The sequence below is a fragment of the Australozyma saopauloensis genome, chromosome 1, assembly GCF_035610405.1.
Source record: "Australozyma saopauloensis chromosome 1, complete sequence".
Classification (NCBI taxonomy): domain Eukaryota; kingdom Fungi; phylum Ascomycota; class Pichiomycetes; order Serinales; family Metschnikowiaceae; genus Australozyma; species Australozyma saopauloensis.
Genome location: NC_086131.1, coordinates 2,493,022 through 2,516,396, shown reverse-complemented (window position 1 = coordinate 2,516,396; position 23,375 = coordinate 2,493,022). Strand labels below are relative to the sequence as shown.

The following is a 23,375-nucleotide window of genomic DNA, read 5'->3' as shown; positions in this document are numbered from 1 at the left end:
TATAGAACGATCATAGAATAATGAACATAGAAAGTAAACATCCAAGAAATGGAGAGAACCTCAATGCTTCTGAAAAGGATTACTTTCATAGCTTCTAAGACCATAATTTGAACCTTTCTCCGAACCTTGCACTCTCAGAATTGGGAGCACAAAGTTGGGTTTTTCATTCTTGACTGAGACGACATAATGGTTGAAATCATCTGGTGTATAGTCATGATATTCGTCATCTTCAGTTGTCTCTAACGATGAGTGTTTAGCAAAGTCCTGAATTTCCTCAACTGACTGGACAAACCTCTGCTCTTTGACGAGACCAACTGATATAAAAATACGGCGATACATCTTCAAAGCTTCGGAGCCTAAGCCAAATAGGAAAAATGCACAGAAACTTAGAGCAATATCAATAGACTTTTGTACAATTGACATTGAGCCTTCGTCAACATACACTATTTTCTGCCAACGTGGACTGGTGAGAGGAATTGCATTTCTTGACATTGAAGAACCAGCGTTTGCCAAATCAGAGCAAAACCCAATGAGCACCACAGGAGATAGAACAACAATAATGAGGAGACTGAAGACTATAAGTCGAGCAAACTTGCGAGTGTTGAGCCCAGAGTTGGAGCACTTCAAGAGATCATTCAAGTCTTTTCTTTTCTTGATATACTCAACAATGGTCAAAGTTGCAAAAATGAATGCAACGATTATCCAAATTACATTCCACAAAGAGCTCAAAAGAATCGAAACAAAACCGTAGCTGTAGACGGGAATACATCCACGATACCTCACTATAGCGTAGCGACTGGCTTGTGCTAGGATGCTAAGTCCCATAACCAAAACAGGGTTAAGCCAACACATGAGCACATTAATAGTTTTTTTTGTTTTCGATTCAACGTTCAAGAATTTGTAGCTCTTTGCAGAAATTACCATGTACAAATTAAAAATCAAACATGTAGTGGCACATAACTGGCCCAAATTCGAAGCACTTGTAATGCGAACTGTCACATCACAGTAGCCAGGGGCTTGAGTGACCGAGTGGAAGTTATTGCCACTCCAGATAAGTACGTTGATGAATCCAACTATATTCTTGTAAATAAACCAGGCGATGAGACTGATGGCTGGAATATTCTTGTTAATAGAATGGTATACTAACGGAGGAATGAGAACAAGAAAGGATAAGAAGGAAAAAACAGCAAAAATTATACCTGTGGGATCGGTTTCGTATGCCATATGCGCAATGAGATGTGTGGTTTTCAGCAAAATCCATCATGTCGAAAACCTTGATCTTAAGTATATCGAGTCGGTTTCAGGTCTTTTTGCAACTTCTTACCTTGGTCAATTGCCTGCGTAAGAGACTCACTGTATGCCGAAATCTGTATATAAAGGAGTTATATACACTACATACAGTACACTTTGATACACATTTTGTGAAACTGAAAGAGAAACTTTCTAAAGCGAAATTCGGTGGGATTTCTAGAATCGAATTGTTCAAATAAGTTATAACTGTATAATATTTCTGTAAATATGTAAAAGAAAGTATGCGGGTCCATCGTAAGTAGAAAATTAGGCAATGACGGACTTCAAAATCTCGTGGGAAGAGACAGCGCTGGGGTACTTTTCGCTCAAGAACTTAACCAATCCAACAACTTGCTCCTTCAAGGAATCACTAGGGAATTGCTTAAGCTTGTCAACGTCCTCTCTACCCAATGTGCTCTCGGCCACCAACTTCATTCTCTCAGCCTCCTTGGTGAAAACTTCAGCCAAAATTTGGATGACACGCTCACTTTGTTGAACGATGACCTCATTGCCGCTTCCGTACAATTGGACGATCCAAGTCAAGATAGGAAGGTTTTCCTCAGGTGCGGACTCAACTGGCAAGTGGTTGAGCAAAGCTGGGACAACATGCACAGCTGGAATTGCAGCTTCGTTCTTCAAGGCCATTCTAGCTACACAACCACAAGCATTGGCGTTACATCTGTCAACGACATCCTTAGACTCGATGTCATCAATCTTGCTTTGTTCGTCGTTCTTGCTCATCAAGTGGAACAACATCTCCAAGATAGGTTGATACTTAGCAGAGTAGTCGGCGGTGCTGTTTTCAATGACGATACCAACACCATAAGCAGCATTGCCCTTGACCTCCAAAGACTTGTCGTTGGCTAATCTGTCGTAGAACAAGTCCAAAAACTCCTGAGCGTATGGGTTGTTTTCTTTCAAACCAGCACAAATCTCAGCCAAACCACCAACAGTTCCAACTCTCTTGTTCTTAGTCTTAGAGGTAATGGACTCGTACAAGATGTCCTTGAAAGGTGGGAAGATGCTGTTGAAGTCTGGGCCCAATTGGATGGCCAAAGAGATCAAAACCTCCAAAGCAGACTCAAACAACATAGCGTCGGACTCGGAAGTCTCCTCGGTCTCGTATGGGGTCTCGTCATCAACTTGAGAGGCATGCTCGTTCTTCAAGATAGCCATCAATTGAACGCACAAAGTCTCAAGAGCCTTGGTGTTCGATGCGTCAGTGACAATAGCAGCAGGACCCATGGAATTGATGGCCTCATAGATGGATTCCAAGTCACAGTTGACCAAGGTGAAGTCGTAGTCTTCTTCCAAGATGAGCAAGGAAAGATCTCTGGCTTGTTCAATTAATTGCATGACGTTAGGGTCAACGTAAGATTGTTGTGGAACACCCTTTGGAGCCTTAAAGTCTGGGCCATAAGTAGCATCGAACATGGCACGAGCAATCTTCCAGACGGCGATCAAAGCAGCCTCTCTGATGGTGAAAGAAACCTCAACTTGTTCAGCCAAAGCCTTGAAGCATGGCTCGACATATGGAGCAAAGGCAGCACCAGTTCCCAAGGCCAACTCAGCCAAAGCAACACAAGCAATCTCCTTTTCATTGGTGACACCAGTGTTAATTTTGATTTGATCCTGGATGTCCTGGCCCTCTTCTTCTTCACCCTCCTCATCTTCGTCATCAGCCTTGAAATCGAACTCATCTTGTTCCAAACACTTCAAGAACAAAGGCACGAGTTTTTCCAAGAAGCCGGCAAACTCCTTACCGTAAACCTTGGCCATGTTGGAGATGAAGGCGTAACCGGACTCTCTAACACGAGCATTTTCGGCAGAGAGAGTGTGGTAAGCGGCCTCAACTAAAGGTGGCGCATAAGAAGAGAAAGTCTGAGAACCAACAGCTCTTGCCAAAGTGGAAATGTTCTCAAAAGCACAAGCTCTCAATTCAATGTCATCTTGGCTCATACCCTCAGTCTCAGCAGCGTTAGTGACAAATGGCTCCAAAACGTGAATGGTCTGCTCAAAGAAAGGAGTGAAAGACTTTCCACCAGCAAAGGCAGTAGAGCCAATAGCGGACACAATAGCAGTCTTCAAAGAAGAAGAGTTTGCAGACTCCAACATAGTGAACAACTTTTGCATCAATGGCTCGATGTACTTAGCGATGGCCTCGAAGGACATAAACTCGATGATGCCATCCAAGGCGTAACAAGCGTACTTGTAGCTCATGACATGTGCAGCTGAATCGATGATGTTCATGATGAGGGGCAAAAGTTGCTCGTGTTGCTCGGCAATGTGGTGTTGCAATTCGGTGGCCAAAGAAGAGACACATCTCACAGCAGCAACTTGAACAATGATCTCTTGGTCTTGCAAACATGTGATTAATACAGGGAAAATCTTGTTGAGTTGGTGAGAGAAATGGTCTGGGGCTCCAGTGGCAGCGACACCGATACACAAAAGACCAGCTCTTCTAGCGAATGGGTTTGGAGAACGGACCATAGAGTCCAAGTTCTCAAGGAATGGCACAATGACCTGGGATGGAGGCAACTCACCAGCCAAAGCACTAAGCAATCTCAAAGCAATGGTAGATGGGGTGTTCTCTTCGTTAATGTTCTCTTCGTCTTCGTTGTTCAACTCTTCATCGACATCAACCTCTTCACTGGCAATGGTGGTAGCCAAAGCGGTAAGTTGAGGTCCGAGGTTGTTGCTAGAAATCTTCGATTTACGAGCAGAAACAGCATTGATCAAGAAGGACAAAGCCATGCATCTGATGTCCTCATCCAACTCGGTGTTTGAAGAAAGCTTGATCATGACATTGATCAAGAATGTGAGCTGGTCACCGACCATTGAGTTCTTCATGTAAATCAAGTTGTTCATGGTGTTGAAGATTGGCTTCACCACAGAGGCACCTTCATTTTGAATGGCGTCCTCCAAGACGGCCACAAACGATGGGATCGAACCCTTGAACTTGGCAGCAGAAACCTCGTCAATTGGGTCGCTCTCCTCGATGTAGTGAGCAAGAAGATCCATGGATTGCACAGCATTTAAACGAACGTCCAAAGAACCGTTTTCGGTCAACAAGGTTGAGAACAAAGTGACGAAGTCATTTTGGTGAGGGATCAAGGCTGGAGAGTCGGTCTCCAAGAGAGAGCTCAAACAGAACACACCCATCTCCTTGTTTTGAGCGTTAGCATCTCTTGCGGCAACAACAAGCGATGGCAACAACTCTGGCCAAGCATCGTTCTCCAAGTCGAACTCACCAATGGCAGCTACAACACGGGCAGAGGAATGTCTGACCAATTTGGATGATTCAGTGAATGTAATTTGCAACAAAGATTGACGAATTTGAGCCTTGTCATTGTCAGCCAAGGTAGCCCAATTGCTCAAAATAAGCTTTCTAGCCTCGACAGCGGCAAGTTGCTTGATTTGGTCTTGAGTGTTGTGCTGCAAGATGTGAACAAGAGCAGGAATAGCCTGAGGCGAAGGGTAGAAATCCTTGGCCAATTTGGAACCAGCCGATTTTACGGTGGCAGGCGAAAGCGTTTGCTGGAGCGTTTCCTCCAACGCAGTGAGATACTGGGAGTCCATGTTAGAGGAGTAGACGTGCTTAAAAAATTATAGATGCGATGGGTGCGATGAGATGACTTGATTGTGTAGGACTGCCAAATCAGGAGAAACGAGTGTGAAAGAAGCAATTTGGAAAATAAAAATTATCAATTACGTGAATTTACGGCGAACAAAATCCCAATTGTTTGAATAGTTTTGTTAAACAGTGCTCATCAATCTGAATGTACTGAAATGGCGTCGATTACTTTTGTGGAATGTGACAGTGCATAGAGTAACAACAGGCACCATTCAACGAATCACAAAAGGACAAAATATGCATTAAAACTATTATTGTGCACCGTAATCATGCAATCATCATGAAGAATTGGCTAAATGTTGTCAGACTGAACTCGGTCACTTGTGCAATACGTTTATAGGTCATGAAGATTCAGAGGTAATTCTTTCATGCGAATTTTATAGTGCCTCTCTAGATCCTTGACTCCGGCAATGTCATTTGACGTTAAAAGATTAATGGCGACACCCTTACGGCCAAAACGACCGGAACGCCCTATTCTGTGAATGTAGTTTTCCTTCTCGGTAGGCAAATCGTAGTTGATCACAAGAGAAACCTGTTGCACATCGATTCCTCTTGCCCAAACATCTGTTGATATCAATACCCGCGACTTACCGGATCGGAAATCACTCATAATAGAGTCTCGTTCATCTTGTTTCATGTCTCCATGCATGGCTACCACTGCAAAGTTTGCTTTCCTGAGCTGCTCCGCTAACCACGTCACTTTCAACTTGGTGTTGCAGAAAATCACAGCCTGTGTGATCGTAACCGAATCATAAACGTCACATAGCGTGTCGAATTTCCACTCTTCCTTCTCGCATTGCACTTTATATTGCAGAATCCCCTCCAAGGAGACATCTTCTTGCTTAACCAAAATCTTAACGGGATCCGTAGTAAACTTGGAGGTCATTTCTAGCACCTCTTTTGTAAGGGTGGCACTGACAATAACCACTTGCACCGATGAAGGTAGCTGTCTATATATATCGTAAATCTGCTCCTTGAATCCCTTGGTCATCAATTCATCAGCCTCATCTAAAACGAGCATTTTCACACTCCTCGTTGCCAAATTTCTTCTTTTGATCACATCAAGCACACGACCAGGTGTACCACTGACGATTTGCTGCCCGAGAGCCAATTTTTTCAAGTCATCTCCAACCTGCTTTCCTCCGATACAAGCATGTGTATGCACATTCATATAGTTTCCTAAATTTTTTATCACAGTGTGAATCTGCACTGCAAGCTCTCTGGTAGGCGAGAGAACTAATGCCTGGCACTGTCTAGCCTTGAAGTCCAACACCTGTAGCATACCAATAGAGAATGTAGCAGTTTTACCTGTTCCCGATTGCGCCTGGGCAATGGTGTCTTTTCCGGACATAATTTGCATGATGGCTCTACTCTGAATAGCAGAGGGTGCCTCAAAACCATATGAGTAGATTCCCTTCAAAAGGTCTGGTTTTAGGTCCATTTTTTCAAATGATCCAAAAACCTTGACATTTTTGGTCGATTTGGAGGAAAACAGAAGCTTCTTGTCTGCCGCTCGGTCAAAATCCATGGTTTTTGTGATGCTTAGTGAATCGTATTGTGGAGATGAGATGAGCTTATCTAAATGGGATGGGTGTCTGTGCTCACTGCGAATAGAAATAAGATCGAGCAATTTGGAAGCACAATGACTATAATGTAGGACAAATTTTAAAATTTACTGGAAATAAGTTTTCAAATTGCGTTTCGGTGGTCAAGCCCGCAATTCTACAAGGCATTTTCCGTACAAATTAGATTAAACAATTACTTATCCCAAAAAAAGTGACATAATCCAGAAGATATTAGTTTGCGTTATAGACCAGGTCTGATGCGGTGAATGTCAATAGTCTCCTCGTGCACTTCCCAATAGTCAGGATAGCATTTGAAGCTTCAGCATAAAGAGAATATGACTATGTTTCACAATAAATAGAGAATTAATATTTGGCAGGCACAATAAAAGTGACTCAAAAGAAAATGGCCCTCCCGTATATGAGCAAAAGCGAAAGCAAGACCAAGATCTTCAAAGCTACGAAGCCTCGGTTCCAACCTTCCACCCTTTTGTCTAGCTGAATGATCATACTAAAGCAGATTAAAGCTTGTGGCAGAGCCTTAGCCATACGATTCTTCTTGGGGGATGGTCTACGCATTCCCTTGCGTGTTGCTAAGTCATTGAGCTGGGAGCGATACAAGATGTCACGTTTTCTACCTCTTTCGAGTTCGTGAGTTGTTGGAAGGGCAGGGCTTTCAAGAGAATCTTCCGTGCTTTGTGGCGTTAGTTGAGTGACAACCTTGGAATCGTGAGACCAGTTTGTAGATACCTGAGTACCATCGACACCTTGATGGTCATGCCCAACGCACTCCCCGTAGCTAGGAGGACAGACTGTGGGACATATGTCACGTTCCTCTAGCGATGCTTTCAAGTGAGCCTTCTCGCAAAGGGTATCATTTGGTTCTAGAGCAAGATCATCGAGCATTTCCACAACTGCTCTGCGCGAGAGCTTACCCGGTTTGGGACCAGCCATCACCGGGTTTGCAAAGTCATGCTTGTTGTCGAGTTTTTCAGGGTATGCTTGGGTGTATTGTGCTTTGTAATGCGATTGGAGTAACACCTTCAACTTCGATTTGAGACGCTTCCGCCGTCCAGGCGCATGAAATCGCCTGAAATACGAAATCATTAGATTTTATAAGGTTGTTTGTGCGAAAAAATTTTCCTTTGCTGTCTTATCTTTTCAGCAACCGTGTTTATCGCAGTCAGAATATGTGAGATGTGATGGCCCAAGAAAAGCGCAAGTTAGGGTTAAGAGAAATGTGGCTTAACTCGAAGCACCACTTGGTTTACGTCGCTTGGATAACTTTTGCAGGTATGCTGTAAGAGAAATACCTTTTGATACAGAAATTCTGATCTTTTGTTAATCACAAGAAAGGTGTGGTATACTTAAGTTCAGAAACACGATAAGTTGAGAGGCTCGGGTCCTGTGATGTCACCGCGGCTGAGAAATCAACTGTGGAAGTGAGCTTAGTAAGTCGGGTTAGAATTGACTCTGAATGGCCTTGTAACTTGAAGACCACCCTTCAGAATATCGTTGTCTCAAGTAAATTTTTTGGGTTCTGTGGGGGCGAACTTTTAAGAGCTGGTGCTCTGGGTTCAATTACTGAGTCACTAGATCCGGAGATAGGAGCGCAAATCTCAGTAGGCCTGGAATTATTAGAAAGATGGCCAAAACGGAAAAATAAAAGCTGCTCTGAATGCTGATATCTGTCCGGCAAGAACGCTCTTATGTATTTATGTCTCTTCCCTTGCTGGCATAGAACCGGACTAGACAATTCAATTTACGAGCCGGTCACCCGTCAAACTGAAACCAGATAAGCTTCAGGCATGTAGCGCCAAAAGTGCATTTTCCATGCACGATGGTACTGCATCCGCCCCACTTTTGCGTTCTTGATGCCTGAATTACTGCAGACGGCCAAGCCGCGAATGCTGGGAGTATGAGCCCAAAGCAACATTGGCTGCAAGTACTCAGTCAAGAATAGGCTCAATCCAAATGAATTCAGGCTGTATTTGAACGAGTTGACAAGACTGCCGCATCTGGAGCTTCGGATTGATATACTGTGTGCTTTCGCTTAAAGTGGAAGTGAAAGGCGTAGTTTAAATTTGTTTCAAATACAGTAGAGGTGGATCAGGGTCTCTACACTGTGGGGTCTTGGTGTGCAAACAAGAAAGTTCGTTATTGGGGCAGTGATGTGATGTGGTGTGATGGGCACGTTTGACATTCACTTTAAAGGGGTAGAGCTGCCTAATGTTTTCTCATACATTGATTGGGTTGTGACACATGTAAAAGTATTAGGGGGAGTCAGTGTCGATCCCGGGCTCGAGTTATTGAGGACTATTGGATGCTTTGGAGTTTGGTGATTTGCAAATGATCCGGAGGAAAGGAGATTTCTTCTTGTGATCATTTGTCAGTCAAGATTCGGTACCACACCACACCGGGTTCGGAATTTGAAAAATGGTCCGGGTCAATTTTTTGTTTTTTCTTGTGAGTCCGAAAAATTGCTTTTCGGAGACTTGATTAAAATCCGAGCCCGTTTCCATCATTCTGCACTTCAGATTGGCGCTTCGATTATATTACTTCGATCAGGTTCTGTGAGTCTGAATACTTGATAGAGGTCGGATTTGTGGAAATCAGGCGATGCTATCTTCTTGCCACACAAATCTTGCAATTGAGGACGGCTGAGTATCCTTCAATAATTCTCTCCATCATTGGTACACTATCAATGTTTCACTATCAATTGTACCTGACTTTGACTTTGCGTACAGACTACTTTGGATCAAGATAGTTCATTTTCTCCGCAAAGTTCTGCTTCTCTTACAATTTGAAAGAATGAGTTCTCCAGTGGCGATGTAATTCATACTGCTCCTCTCATAACCACATAAATTTACCGAGGTTAATCGAATTTCGTCCCAGATTGATTTCCTTGCCAATTTGCAATTTTGAATAGATACACTTTTCACCGATTATCCACCTTCTATTTCCAAATAAAAAATCTTAAATACAAAAAGCTACCAGGCATACGTCAAGACAGATTTCGTCATATTCACAAAATAATCTTTAGACAAACAACAACTTCCACATGTATTTAAAAAAATCGATGAATCGCGCCTCCTTAGCTTAGTGGTAGAGCGTTGCACTTGTAATGCAAAGGTCGCTAGTTCAATTCTGGCAGGGGGCAAAAGCGTATTTTTTGCCCTTGCCTGAACTCATACACACCCCATATCTAAACACCAGTGTAGACACACATCACTGCTTCTTTAACGCCACCTCGGCTACGATCTAAACACCTACTTCATATATGCTTTCTTCCGTGCTCCGAGCGGAATTGCGTCGCCATACTCTAGCGCGGTCTTTCACTCCTCGTGGCTTTTCGGTAATTACCTCTAACTTCCATAAACCAGGCCTCCTTCACAACACAACCAAGTCAGCGCTTGCAACTCGCAACCTTGGCTTTTTCAAGGTCGTTGCCAAAGCTGTCAAGCTACCCGCTTACATTGGCGGCACTGTTGCTGCGGGCGGATCTTACATTGCCTACAAAGTTGATCAAGCGTCTACATACACCAATGACAAACTCTCTGCCTTCAAGGACTTCACGTCGGATGTTTTCAACAAGACAGGCGACTTCTTTAAATCTGCTGGAGGTGGAAGTGAGTCCAGCGGGAATAGCTCCGGTGGACCTGATGGGTCAGACGCCGCTGCGGTGGGTGCAACTGCTGCTGCGGTGGGACTTTCGGCTGATGATGACGAGGAGCAATTGACGTTGGATGATGAAGATGAGGACGAAGACGAAGAAGATGAAGAAACTCTTATCGACCAGTCATCTGAGGATACATTGGACTTATCCAATGATGAGACCGCAGATGAGATGCTCAATTTGACCCGTCAAATGATCGAAATCAGAAACATCCTTACCCGTGTGGACAGTCAGTCAGATACACTCAAGCTTCCCTCTATCGTTGTTGTGGGATCTCAATCTAGTGGTAAATCATCTGTCCTCGAGGCAATTGTAGGTCAGGAATTCCTTCCCAAGGGCAATAATATGGTCACCAGAAGACCTATCGAGTTGACCTTGGTCAATGCCCCTGAGTCTGCGAGCGAAACAGCCGAGTTCCCAGCATTGAATATGTACAACATGACAGACTTTCAGACCGTGCAGAAGACTCTCTTCGACTTGAATATGGCTGTTCCGGCTTCTGAATGTATTTCAAATGACCCAATTCAAATAACCATCAGATCTCCGCGTGTTCCTGACCTCTCCTTAGTGGATTTACCTGGTTACATCCAAGTCGAGGCTGATGACCAACCTGCTGAACTAAAGCAAAAGATCCGTACGCTTTGTAACAGATACTTAGAGGCTCCTAACATTATTTTGGCTATATCATCAGCTGATGTCGACTTGGCAAACTCTTCAGCACTACGTGCTGCAAAGATGGCTGACCCTCGTGGCGAAAGAACCGTTGGTGTTATTACAAAAATGGATCTAGTTGACCCTAAAATAGCCCGCAGGATTCTCCTCAATCGTAAGTACCCATTGCGGATGGGTTACGTTGGTGTGATCACTAAGGCCCCAAATCCTACCTCCAAATCCACCGGACTTTTTAGCCGCAGGCAAGTATCTGGTTTCCAGTCATACGTTGCACAACAAAATTTTGAATTCAACTACTTCAAAGACAACAAAGACGAGTTTTCAGGGACCAGCACTGGAACACGTATTTTGAAGAAGAAGTTAATGAAAGTTTTGGAGAAGTCTATGTCTGCCTCTTTACGCCCAACACATATGGCCATCAGACAAGAGCTCGAGGAGACTTCATATCAATTCAAAGTTGAATTCAATGACCGTCCGTTGACCCCACAGATGTATTTGGCTAATAATATTGACTTAATCAAAGTCGCAACCAAAGAATTGAGCCGCAACTTTTCTAGAAACGAGTTGCGTTCCCTTTTGAAAAATGAGTTGGATCAAAAAGTCTTGAATTTGCTAGCAGAGCGCTACTGGAATAGGCCTTTTACTGGCAATATTAATGAACTCTCATTGCCATCCTTGGAGCCTGCTCTCACAGAGCTCAGTCAACTATCCGCTGTGCCGGAGGACAGTTACTGGCATAAAAAATTAGATTTGACCCAAAGTTCCCTTACTAAGCTGGGAATTGGTCGTTTGTCAACTTCACTTGTCACTGGTGCAATGCTTACAGAGATCAACAATCTTGTGGACGGTACACAACTCACTAATCATACATTGGCTCGTCAAGCTGTTGAAGATGCGGCAAAATCTGTACTCAAGTCTAAGTACTACTTCACAGCCGACCAAGTTGAGAATTGTATAAAGCCATATAAATATGAGGTCGAGCTTGAGGATAGGGAATGGGCTGCAAGCAAAGAAAGCGCTGTGAACTTATTGAGAGAAGAAATGAGGCAATGTGATTTGGCCCAGAGTCAACTCAAGAAAGAGATAGGAGGCCGCAAATTGCCTCAGGTCATGAAGTATTTGGAGAAATTATCATCTCAGAACAAAGGAGAGGTTGACGCCAATGAGGCCTTAGGGTTTTCGAAGGCATTGCTCGAGAAGGGACAGGAGGCTCTTTTTCTTCGTGATCGTATGAAGCTCCTAAAGATGCGCTATCAATTCATTAAGAGTTCCAAAAAGTGCCAGAGCAAAGACAACAAATACCAATGTCCCGAGATATTTTTGGATGCAGTGGCTACTAAGCTTACCTCTACTGCCATATTGTTCCTTAATGTCGAATTACTTAGTGACTTCTACTATAACTTCCCAAGAAAATTGGACGACGAGTTCTTCAAGAACATGTCACCAGAACAGCTTGAGAGTTTTGCTAAGGAAGACCCCAAGATCAAGAAGCACATCGAGCTTCAAGAACGCAAAGACCTTCTAGAAGAAGCATTAAGTAAAATGGAGGGAGTTCTTGCTATTCAAAATCAGAAATCTGATTCGAAAAGCAATAGTAAATGGTGGTAATCGAAGTTGTACATAGGAATTCTGGACTCGCTCCTGCACTGCTGAGCAGAACGTTTAATAATGTTTTATTTTTGATTCTCGTTCAATGGTTTTAATTTTGGCATGAAGCTTTCAAAGGAGCCTTACCAGAACCAAATAGGCCTTTTCTAATCACTTCTATCTCTGTATCATGAAAATTATGTATTTCTAATTATCTAACCCCCGTTTATTACTGTGAAACCCGAACAACTTTTTCGAACAAGGAATCTAGTCCAACACCGTCAACATTATTGAAGATAGACAGCAATAATGCTGGGTCTACAGACTTCTGAGATGTAAACTTTGTGGAGTCTTCGACTTGTTCACTTTGTACCTTTCTGTTAACGGTTTTGGCAAACAAGACATTGGCAGCTGCTTGCGCATTGATCAACATCTTGTTCATCTGAGCAGAAATGTCGTCTTCTTGCTGGATTCCTGCAATCTTTTTCTTATCCTCCAAACTCAAAATTCCCACTTCTGAATCTACATTCATAAATAGAAATCCTGCTTGGGTAGTAGCCAATGAGGCGATAGCTTTGTGCGATGTTGTAGAGTAGATTGGAACGAGCGAGTTTGGCGAGAAGACTGAGATGGTGCTATAAACAGACGATTCAGCTTCAGTGTCCCATTCATTGTATGCCACAGCAATGAGTTGCTTATTAGTATCAACAGCGACTAAGTTACCCATACCACGAGCGAAAACATGCAAGAAAAGAGGAGCCTCGCGAGCACTTACGAGATCGTAAGAGAGTATTTTCAGCTGCGAGGTTATCACCAAACACGAGCCGGTTATTGCTAAAGATTCAATGGGCAGGTCGACAGGTGGAATGGCAAAGTCGATTGGGAGAAGTTGAGCGGAATCGTAAATTTTGGCAATATTGTCGTGTGATACTACCAAGAAAGAACCATCAGGTGCATAGCAAGCAGAGACTGGAGAAGTAATGGTTGACGTTTGAGACGCTCTTCGGAGAGTCCAAACTGTTTGTGTAGAGTGTTTTTGACTGGCCACCAGGGACTTAACTGCTCTCAGAGGGTTGTTCAGACGAGGGCGCCAGATTCTGATACCGCCATTTTTGTCAATGGTTGTGAATGATTCGGCGCTATTGCTCAAGATGCAGCCGATCTCAAGACCTGGGCCATGTGGGTCGACCACCTTCAGAGTAAGTTCCCAGGAAGACTCGTTCCAGAACCAAAACTTCAATGCATAAGATGTGTCGTTTTTTGACATCAAATTGTCAAAGTTCAGAGATGGCATTGAGTCGAAAGTTGCCATCCAAGCGCCGTCAGTGGTAAAGCTAATTTCCTTGACCTCGGGATCTACAAGCTTCTTTTCGCTTCTAACTTTACCAGTCGAAACTTGAGGAGCGATGTGTTGTACAAAAGCCTGCTCGCCTCTAATTAGGTCATATGCTTGGACAGACGAACCTTGTGCAGTGTACATATGCTTAGTAGTTGGATGCATGGTCAACTTTGCTGTTATGTTGTGGCTAATTGACTTGACGTTACCGCCAATCTTTTGGTGACGCTTCCTTGCAGCGTTAAGAGCTTTGGACATTGAACTGTTGAATGTGGGACAGACTGGAGCGTATGATAAACGAGACACCAAGTCCAAGCCCGAGATGACCAAGAGCTCATGAGCGCCAATTTTCAGGGCTCCCTCCGATATTCTCAAGGCCACAGAGTAATGATCTGGTCTGTTGGAGTCTGCAAAAATTCTATCAATTGGTCCAGATAATCTAGGGAGGAACTGGGCGCGGTCCAGGACCAAATGCCAGAAGACCAATACTTTTTCGGTACCACCAGAAACCAAGTAATTCTCATCGACGGAGAACTCGACACTTTTTACTGGTTCAATGTGCCAGCGGAGGAATCCCTTTGGCGTACCTGTGGATGAGCCTCCGTAGAGGACATTTATGTGTCCCAGCAATGTACCAATAGCTATTATACCTGTACTGGATACTGCCATGCATGAGACAGATTTGTGAGGGAAAGCAAATGATTCTACTGTTCTTTCAATAGCATCTTGGAAGCCAAGCTGGGTATGTTTTGCAGATGGGGCAGACACAGCTGCAGTTAGGTCGTACAAAAGAGCTTGCAGCGACTCTAGAACAACAGCAAGCTTGTGTCCATTTCTTGATACGGCATACTCATGGGCGCCCTCGATTTGGAACAAAACGCAAGATTTGGCTGTTTCTCTGTCGACGGATAAAACCGAGAGAACCGAGTCATTTTCTGCTAAGACATAGTAACAGTCAGAAGCACTCTTGAATACATCGACAAACCCTTCGATCGTTGGCTCAATTGCGAGCGTGGCCACCACTGGCTCTGCGAGATTCTCTTGCCAAGAGACATAGAACATGTCCTTCTTAGTGAAGCATGCTAGTTGGGAACTATTTCCTGGGTCCAAACACACTGCAACTACCTTCAGCATATCCATGTCCACGGTTCTTATGCACTGACGGGTTTGAAGCAAGTACACTCTGATTTGGCGGCTCAATAGCACAATGGAATATTTACCATCCACAGAGGACACTGCAGGGAATGAGCATGGTCCAGTGAACACAAGCGGATTTCCACCCGTTATCATGGATGTGGCCCACCTTTTCGAAATTTCGGCCATCTTTAATTGTGTTGGATCAATATCACTGTCCTCGTGAAAAATATATGGAGTGTGAGATGGAGATGAGCATTGAGGCACCTGCACCCGTGCACCTCTCACACTTCCTCACCCACTCTCAAACGCATCACCTAATCGAAAATACACATCTAACCTTGACTCTGCAAGATGATTATTCCCATCCGGTGTTTTTCCTGTGGTAAGGTTGTTGGTGACAAGTGGGAGACATATTTGACATTGTTGCAGGATGAGACCTTGACTGAGGGCGATGCCTTGGATCAACTTAAGTTGAAAAGATACTGCTGCAGAAGAATGGTGTTGACCCACGTCGACTTGATTGAAAAGTTTTTGAGATACAATCCTTTGGAGAAAAAGGAAATCAGTTAGGCTGTATACTATTAATGTAAGATTATTCGGGACAACGTCTTGTAGGCTGTTGGTTGGTCATCGGAAAGGACTGAGAAGAACACGACCTCATATGAGCATGAAAATGGGTGTGCCATCTCGAGGATTTTGTGCTTGATGTGGCTTAGAGAGGTTGCGAGAGGAATATCTTTTGTTGGCAGAGTAGGTTGGAATGACGAACCATATGCTTTTAGCAGTCCACAAGAGGTATCCAAAGAAGAATATTATTGCTTCTCAACGAGAAACAAGGGAGCCCTCAATTGAACCTTTGCTTTGTTAAATGCATATGATACAAAATTGTGCTCTGGTTGAAGCCTCAAGGTTTTTGGTGGCTAAACATGACTCTACGCGTGCTTACAATGATTCTCAAATTTGACTATAAATCGAAAAGGTTACTCGTCTGCATCCTTTGTGTCAACGTTCTGGATATACTGGTAGTACCAAGCAGTCAACTGCAAATGGCCGTCAAATGGGATTTTCTCGTTGACACTGTGGACGTTACAGTGGTCGAGTCTTACGATCATTGGAGCGAAACGGAAGATATGACGAGTCAAAGCCCAGTAGTATCTTGTGTCTGTGTTGGCAGGCATCATTGCTGGAGCAGTCACAATTGGATACCCAATGGTGTTGTTCAAGACTAAGTGTTCGAAAACATGACGAGTAGAACCTGCCAAGTACTCCCATACTTTTCCAGTTGATGGAGTGACTGGTGCAACTTCAATTCTGTTACGCAACTTTGTTACAAAGAACGCACCTGCGGCATTCTTTGCTGTGTAAGTCTGGGTTCCAAACTCAGTCACATTCAAATTGTACTTAATAGCAAGTCTGTGTACTCTTGACGCAAAGTGTTCTGCCACTTGCTCGTAAGTTGTGTCAACTGAAACTCTATGGTTGACAAGCAAGGAGACTTCTTCTGGTAATGCATTGATCTTCTCACCTCCTCTAATCACATCAACAGCCTGCGAAGTTCTAACCAAATTCCTGGTGATCTTGTTCTTCAAAAGGGAGTCTACAACAAGCTTGTTGGCAAAGGTATCGAAATCGGCCCGAAGGATAGCTTTTTTCTGCATTGTGCTCATCTTGTCACCACCAGCTGCTGCCACACACTGTAAAAACTTGAGGATAGGGTTTTTTTCTGTCAATTTAGCCTGGTATGGGTCATTTTCAATATCCATTGCCAACTCACCCATGATACCAATGGCACCATGATCTGGAGGCATTGATGAATGTCCGCCAGGCATAAAGAGCTGCACCTTCAAATCAGTCAATCCCTTCTCACCGGTACCTGGAACAGCAATCAAGGTATTCGTGATAGGGTCTTCAAGAAGGCCGGGACCTTCGTCAATGATTGCGTACATAGAATCGGGTCCAAACTTCTGTTCTAACACTTTTGCTATGTTCTTAGCACCAAAATTTCCAGTAATCTCTTCATCGAAACCAAAAGCAGCAATCACGCCACGGGAATTTTGGTACCCTCCTTCCATCAACAACTCAAGTGCCTCCATTACAGCGATCAAGGAGTTTTTACAGTCGAAAGAACCTCTTCCATAAAGATACTCGCCGTCATAATGACCGGAAAATGGAGGGTATGTCCAATCGCCCACTGTTTCATGTTGCACTGGAACTACATCCTGATGGGCTGTGAGAAGAAGAGGCTTCAACGACTCATCTGAACCCTTCCAATGCAAAATGATTCCATGAGAATTAACCTTCGTCAACTCTGAGTTCTCAAAAACAGCAGGAAATGTCTCTTTCAAGTAAGCCTCGAATTTATCGAAACGTTTCCAAGTCTCAGGGTCCTCAGAAACATCAAGGAAATCATCATTGACCGAAGTGTCAACCTGAACAGCGCCGGAGAGACGGGCCACAGACTCGAGACGATATTCCGGGTCATTCAAAATTCTCAACACAGTCGAATTGTCCTTGTAGAAACCAGGTGGAGCCAAAGCGTCATAAATTTGGCATTTTGGATCAGAGCTTGGGTGCAAATATATCTTGACGTACGACGTCAAATCAGTAGAGAGGAGAATACCTACCAAAAGAATCCCCAAAACGGTGGTTAATCTGGACATCCTTCGATAACTTACGGGACCCAAATGCCAGGAAAATCGTTGCTTCTTTATACCTCAAGAATTTGAATCACCTAATTTGTGGGCTGGGTCGGACGCCGGAGTTTATGCACCTTGGGCACATTCTGCAGGCGCATTTAGAACTACAGTCTACTAACCAATGTGGTGCAGTACAAAGTGTCATTTAGTGGGGTTTGTAATACTACCATATCCGTAAAGTGGGTTCTTAGAAGGGCCTATTTGCTGAATAGAATTATGCCTCGTCCACGATCTGCACATACTCGTAGAAAAAGGCAATAAGGCGCAAATGGTTGTCTATGCCCATTCTTTCGTCTACGCTATGAATCCGAGAGTCGGTAAAGCCAGCAAGGACGGGTGTGTACCGGAAAATATTGTGTGTCAAGTTCCAGTAGTATCTTGTGTCGGTATTTCCCGTCATAATTGCGGGTGCAACGATAATGGGTTCGGTGAGATTTGTGAAGACTGCATCCTCGTAGACATGTCTAGTGGCGCCAGCTAATTCCTTCCATACTTTATCTCCAATTGGGGTTTTTGGGGCGACTTCGAGACTGTGCCCTGCATCCTTTACTGAAAAATGGCCATTGCTTGTAGACTCCAAGACGGTTTCGCCATTGACCTTGAGACCCAAATCAAATTTTTTAGCGACCGCGTGCACACGAGAAACAAATCTGTCGGTAACTTCTTGAATGGTGGACTCAATGGCAACTCTATGGTTTGTCAATAATTGAACACTCTCGGGAAGAGCATTGTTCTTTTCTCCACCTCTGATGATGTCCATGGCTTGAGATGTCTGGACCAAATACTTGGTGACTCTGTTGCTGGTCAAGTATTTGATAACGTAGGAATTGGCAATTTTGTCGTATCCGGAGCGCAAAATTGACTTACGTAATCTCCAGCTTAATTTGTCGCCTCCGTGAACGGCTAAACATTGCAAAAACTCGAAAGTTGGATTCTCAGGAGTAAAAACGGCCTTGTATGGGTCGCCTTCAATGAGTTTTTCGAGCTCTGCCATGATTCCAATGGAAGTGTGCTCAGGTGGAATTGAAGAATGACCTCCAGGTGTGATAAGCTCGGTAGAAATGTCAAGATATCCCTTCTCGCGGGTACCGGGCAAAGCAAATATTCTTTGAGTTGAAGGCTCAATCGACATACCTGCACCCTCATCAACAATTGCATACATTGAATTCTTTCCAAACGTCTTCTCTAGATATGGAGCGATGTGGCCAGCACCTAACCGTCCAGAGACCTCTTCGTCCATGCCAAAGGCAAGCACGATTGTTCTGGTTGGTTTGAATTTATTTTTCTTCAAAAGCGCCAAAGCTTCGAAAATTGCCGATAAGACATTTTTGCAATCTGAGGATCCGCGACCCCACACATACTCCCCATCATAATGACCTTCAAATGGAGGGTACGTCCAGTCACTCAAAGTATCTTTTTGGACTGGAACAACGTCCTGGTGTGCAGCAAGCATAAGTGGCTTCAATTTTTCATCTGAGCCCTTCCAGGTGAAAACCAAACCATAGGTATTGATTTTTACGACATCTGCGGTTTCATAAACTTCTGGAAAAGTGGTTTCCAAATACAGGTGGAGTTTCTTGAATCTGGACCAATACTCTGGGTCATCCTCGACCGTTGGAGGATTGTCGCGCATTTGGGTATCGATCTGGACCATACCCGAAAGCTTTGCGGCAGAGCCATTACGGAACTTCTCGTCAAATAGGATTTCACGAACAACCGATCCGTTATTTTCTATGAACGATTTTGGTCTTTGAATATCCCAGATTGGACATACCCCCTCAGGTTTATCATTGGTGAAGTACATCTTCAGATATCCAGTCAAAAGAAGATCCATGATGAGAGCCATGGACCCAATTGCCGCAATGGCAATTGCAATGGTTCCAAGTTTCCGCTTGCTTGGATTGGTTGGTTTGTCGATTGGAAGTCCTCTCATTGTGAACGAATTACACTGTGGATTCAAGGTCTGGAATGATTGATAGTTATATAGGGGACGTGCAGGTAATGCAGCTCGGCGCTACTATTGGTCTGCAGGACAAGCGGATTTAGCGAAAAACAGCCGGAGAAAAAGGATATACTAAGAATAATCTCGGAATTCTTGGATAAATCACAATCACGAGTCAAAGCCATTCTATTGATTGAAAAAAAATTCATTTTTTCGAGTCGTATTCCGTTGATTACCCTATGCAATGATAATTTGGTGTTCAGCCAACTCACTGTATGGCTCTGATAAGATAGCGGGTTTTGGGTAAATGGTGCTCATGTGCAGATGTATTCGCTTAGAGCATTCCGTGTGCAATTAGAATTGGAAATCAGAGCGGAATATTTCTAGAGGCAGTATACTGCTGTAGCGATTGTGGTGGTGTTTGTCTCTTAGTGTGTGCATAGTCGAATATTCAATTGATACATTCTACGAATAGTGTGTGGCATCTGTAAATCCACAATTCGCAACTAAAGATGTCTATTTATATACAAGATTATTCGGCGCTGAGAAATGCATCCTTGGTACGGTAAACGGTCTGAATGCTGCGTGTGGTTGGGTCGTAGGTTCTGACAGGAACAGCTCCCTTCGGAAGCTTACCTCCCTCTTTCACTTCCACAACGGTGCCTGGGACAGATTCAGGCAACACAGTAGGGATATACTTTTGTTTCAAGGCTTCGCGGTCTGCCTTGGAGAAAACACCTGGTTGAGAAATGATGTTCTCGATCTGCTTCAAGTCCTTGGTAGAGAGCTTGACATTTGAAAACTCATCTAATTTAGCACGCGATTCCGCTTGCTTAGCCTCAAGAGCCTCAGTGCTCAAGCGAGCATGTGCAGCTCCAGTAAAGTCTACAGTAAACAAGCCATCGAACTTCTTAGCAAACTCGATGTAGCTGGCACGGCTGGTGGCAAGCTCATCAGCAGAGCTCTCGCCTCTCTTGGAGGCCAACTCGGCATCATGGACATAGTTGAAAGTAGCCTGGTCAGCAGCAGCAGCCTCGGTAAGAGTCTCGTTGGCAAGATGTTTGCTGATGAAGAGAAGTCTGGCAGCGCCAAGAGCGACCTCTTGTTCTGAGAAGTCGCCAGCCGTGGCTTGGATGGTGCTTGTGTACTCGGCGATTTTACTGTTATTGTAGTCTTCTTTCTTCTGTGCTCTTTCCTTCAACTCGGGCTGCGCGAGATGCTCCTTACGCGACATGCGGTTCTCCTCTGCTTCAGCTGCTGCACCCTTCAACACATTGTAGCCAAATCTGCGCACACGAGGCTCGAAGTGTGGGTATGGAAGCATGATATCCTTCTTCAATGCAACACCAACGTACTTTCTGAGCGGGTGGAAGGGGTCCAAGTAGAATCTGACGTAACCTGGCTCCAAGGCGAAGATGGTGTGGTCTTTTCCCAAACCAACGTTCTCACCCGGGTGTATTTTGGTACCACGTTGTCTCATGATGATCTGGCCAGGCTTGACGAACGAGGACTCGAATTTCTTGGGTCCAAGACGTCTACCGGCAGAGTCTTTCATGTTTGTTCTCGAAGAGGAGACTCTCTTGGTAGCGGTACGGATTTGATTCAAGACCTGTGCCACTGCCCGGAGGGGGGCTTTGGCTGGGGCTAGGAGGCCCTGTGTTGTTATGTGCATGGTGTGATGGGAGGAAAAATATGGGGACCTGAGGTGGTGTTGAGGTGAGAAGGTGGAGGATCAGATGTATAGGATGTAATTTTTTTCAGAGAAGTCGCGGGGTGCAAAAAAGAATGCGCAAGCCCGGAATCGAACCGGGGGCCCAACGATGGCAACGTTGGATTTTACCACTAAACCACTTGCGCGCTCCGAGACGGGGAATTGAACCCCGGTCCTCCGCGCGACAAGCGGAGATTCTAGCCACTAAACTATCTCGGACTTTGATGTCTGTTAGATCGGGCTGATGTACACAATGCCTTGAATTTAGTACCGTTGGTTGAAAATGTAATGTCAAATTATTGCATTGGCATCGTAAACTATATCGACTTCATTTACTTGTTTATTCATATTCACAAAATATACTCAGTTAAATAGAATGCTTATACTATACTTTTAGAGTTTGTCGCCTAGAAGCTTCAATCCCAAATGCACTCTGTAACTAATCATGCGGTCTGCGTCAACAGCTAGCAATGGGGGTGCCACCACTGTGTTGCCTTGTGCGTCAACACGAGGTTCCGCGTTCAGCTCTTGAACCTTAGGCTGGAAGTCCTCCAATGTCAACTCGTTGGCGTGTGTCATCAAGTTGTCTATTTCGGCTTTCATTCTCTTTTTTAAATCAGGATCTTTTGTGATGATCACAGCGTTACTCTCCAAGTCTAGACTGTAGGCCCTTCTAGTATAATTTGATGAGCCAACGACAGTGACAGATGGCTCCTCCTCATCTGGAACTGAAATCCAGATTCCTTTGGCGTGATAAGACCAGCCACCTGGGGTGTTAACCACACCGTTCTGCCACTCAAACAACTTAATTAAGTGGTCCTTGCCACGCTTTCTGATTTCCTCTAAAAACTTCTTTGCAATTAGTAAGTAGGCCTCTGGAATGTAGTAGGAAGCACCAGACGACTTGTAAAACGAATTGGCTTTCATCGAGGCAGTAATGAGTGTTCCTGTCGCTTGTCCATTCAAAAGCTTCTCTTGAATTTGAGGAAGCATGTTGAAGTATCCGGCGGTGAACCACCAATTGATTCTTGGTGAATCCAAGAATGACAAGAGACGCAAAATAGCCGGCTTCTCAGTCGATGTATCATTCGTGTGCGGTAAAAGAGGGGTAAACTGCGAAACGGCATAAACAATTGTATCGGCTTCCTCAGTGTTGTCGAATTCCTCGAACGAGTCAAGATCATGTTGTTTCAATAATGGTTCCAAAAGGAGGGATGACTCACCAATGAAACGATGCAAGTTCAAATCAGGCTCACAAGACTTGTTAGAAGTGGGCCATGACAATCTGAAATTTTGGTAGCCCTTCGGCTGTTTTGTGGTCAACAACTGATATGACAAGGAGGACACAGCGGAGTGGACCTTGAAGTAATACTCAGTGATTCTTTTGTCCTTGAAAACATAGTATCTATCTTGGCGATCTGTAAAGTAGTCTTCGGACAAGTTGGCACCACTCAAAATGATCTCATCGTCAAGTCCGTAAAGTTTCATGTGCTGCAAACCAAAACTCTCGTTAAGACGTTTGGGGGCCCAATTCTTCTTGAACCCAGACAAATGTGGAGTATGGTACAATCTGATGTCTGCTCTGTGGGGACCAAATTTTTCAACGAGAGTAACGAGCAACAGGGCCAGACAAGGCTTGTGGGGAGCCTCACGGGTACCTCTCAAGGCATCAGTCAAGATGGAGACCTTCAAATCTTCGTTTTTCTCCATGGCATCTGCCAAACACTGGATCAATTCGTCTTGCTTGTCACCTACATAGAGAGAACTCAAGAAAATGCGCTTCTTTGCAGTGCCGATTTTTTGTTTGAGCAAAGAGTAGAACTCCTTGGGACCTGGAAGAATCTCAATGTTTGAGCCTTTCGTCATGAATCTAGGAGCTAGCGCGTCCAACAGCTGGAAAATGGACGACAAGCGTGGATGGTACGATGCAGCGTGACCCTCATCAAGCAAAGGATTGTTGGTGGAGAAGTTCCGGGCAGCAGGCAAGGGAGCCTTACCGCGGAAGAGATAAGAATAGACGGACCCAATCATTCTATGCGGCGAGAGGTTCACGATAGCGGACCTGGTCACGGGCATGCGTAATAAGAACAGAAAGCGGGATAGAACGGCCTTTTCGGACTGTTCGGGAACAG

The 23,375-nt window shown here is 44.3% G+C and overlaps 11 protein-coding genes and 3 non-coding genes across 14 annotated transcripts; 3 read left to right on the top strand and 11 right to left on the bottom strand.

Annotated features, from left to right (window-relative positions):
- Positions 1-60: 60 nt before the first annotated feature.
- PUMCH_001094 (uncharacterized protein) lies at positions 61-1,224 on the bottom strand (the record flags this gene model as incomplete). The annotated part of the gene is made up of 1 exon (XM_063020160.1): positions 61-1,224. The coding sequence occupies one exon, from the start codon at positions 1,222-1,224 to the stop codon at positions 61-63; it is 1,164 nt and encodes a 387-aa protein (XP_062876230.1).
- A 333-nt stretch (positions 1,225-1,557) lies between these two features.
- On the bottom strand, positions 1,558-4,869 carry PUMCH_001093 (uncharacterized protein; the record flags this gene model as incomplete). The annotated part of the gene is made up of 1 exon (XM_063020159.1): positions 1,558-4,869. One exon carries the CDS (start codon positions 4,867-4,869, stop codon positions 1,558-1,560), a length of 3,312 nt encoding a protein of 1,103 aa, XP_062876229.1.
- Positions 4,870-5,258: 389 nt separating this feature from the next.
- PUMCH_001092 (uncharacterized protein) lies at positions 5,259-6,452 on the bottom strand (the record flags this gene model as incomplete). Its single annotated transcript, XM_063020158.1, has 1 exon — positions 5,259-6,452. The coding sequence occupies one exon, from the start codon at positions 6,450-6,452 to the stop codon at positions 5,259-5,261; it is 1,194 nt and encodes a 397-aa protein (XP_062876228.1).
- Positions 6,453-6,882: 430 nt separating this feature from the next.
- On the bottom strand, positions 6,883-7,593 carry PUMCH_001091 (uncharacterized protein; the record flags this gene model as incomplete). Its single annotated transcript, XM_063020157.1, has 1 exon — positions 6,883-7,593. One exon carries the CDS (start codon positions 7,591-7,593, stop codon positions 6,883-6,885), a length of 711 nt encoding a protein of 236 aa, XP_062876227.1.
- Positions 7,594-9,574: 1,981 nt separating this feature from the next.
- PUMCH_001090 lies at positions 9,575-9,646 on the top strand. Its single transcript has one exon. It is a non-coding gene; the product is annotated as a tRNA-Thr (tRNA).
- A 120-nt stretch (positions 9,647-9,766) lies between these two features.
- On the top strand, positions 9,767-12,442 carry PUMCH_001089 (uncharacterized protein; the record flags this gene model as incomplete). The annotated part of the gene is made up of 1 exon (XM_063020156.1): positions 9,767-12,442. The coding sequence occupies one exon, from the start codon at positions 9,767-9,769 to the stop codon at positions 12,440-12,442; it is 2,676 nt and encodes an 891-aa protein (XP_062876226.1).
- Positions 12,443-12,650: 208 nt separating this feature from the next.
- Positions 12,651-15,080, bottom strand: PUMCH_001088 (uncharacterized protein; the record flags this gene model as incomplete). Its single annotated transcript, XM_063020155.1, has 1 exon — positions 12,651-15,080. The coding sequence occupies one exon, from the start codon at positions 15,078-15,080 to the stop codon at positions 12,651-12,653; it is 2,430 nt and encodes an 809-aa protein (XP_062876225.1).
- Positions 15,081-15,245: 165 nt separating this feature from the next.
- Positions 15,246-15,464, top strand: PUMCH_001087 (uncharacterized protein; the record flags this gene model as incomplete). The annotated part of the gene is made up of 1 exon (XM_063020154.1): positions 15,246-15,464. One exon carries the CDS (start codon positions 15,246-15,248, stop codon positions 15,462-15,464), a length of 219 nt encoding a protein of 72 aa, XP_062876224.1.
- A 410-nt stretch (positions 15,465-15,874) lies between these two features.
- PUMCH_001086 (uncharacterized protein) lies at positions 15,875-17,554 on the bottom strand (the record flags this gene model as incomplete). Its single annotated transcript, XM_063020153.1, has 1 exon — positions 15,875-17,554. One exon carries the CDS (start codon positions 17,552-17,554, stop codon positions 15,875-15,877), a length of 1,680 nt encoding a protein of 559 aa, XP_062876223.1.
- Positions 17,555-17,804: 250 nt separating this feature from the next.
- On the bottom strand, positions 17,805-19,523 carry PUMCH_001085 (uncharacterized protein; the record flags this gene model as incomplete). Its single annotated transcript, XM_063020152.1, has 1 exon — positions 17,805-19,523. The coding sequence occupies one exon, from the start codon at positions 19,521-19,523 to the stop codon at positions 17,805-17,807; it is 1,719 nt and encodes a 572-aa protein (XP_062876222.1).
- A 541-nt stretch (positions 19,524-20,064) lies between these two features.
- PUMCH_001084 (uncharacterized protein) lies at positions 20,065-21,204 on the bottom strand (the record flags this gene model as incomplete). The annotated part of the gene is made up of 1 exon (XM_063020151.1): positions 20,065-21,204. One exon carries the CDS (start codon positions 21,202-21,204, stop codon positions 20,065-20,067), a length of 1,140 nt encoding a protein of 379 aa, XP_062876221.1.
- A 114-nt stretch (positions 21,205-21,318) lies between these two features.
- On the bottom strand, positions 21,319-21,389 carry PUMCH_001083. Its single transcript has one exon. It is a non-coding gene; the product is annotated as a tRNA-Gly (tRNA).
- A 1-nt stretch (position 21,390) lies between these two features.
- PUMCH_001082 lies at positions 21,391-21,462 on the bottom strand. The gene has a single exon. It is a non-coding gene; the product is annotated as a tRNA-Asp (tRNA).
- A 174-nt stretch (positions 21,463-21,636) lies between these two features.
- On the bottom strand, positions 21,637-23,319 carry PUMCH_001081 (uncharacterized protein; the record flags this gene model as incomplete). Its single annotated transcript, XM_063020150.1, has 1 exon — positions 21,637-23,319. One exon carries the CDS (start codon positions 23,317-23,319, stop codon positions 21,637-21,639), a length of 1,683 nt encoding a protein of 560 aa, XP_062876220.1.
- Positions 23,320-23,375: the final 56 nt, after the last annotated feature.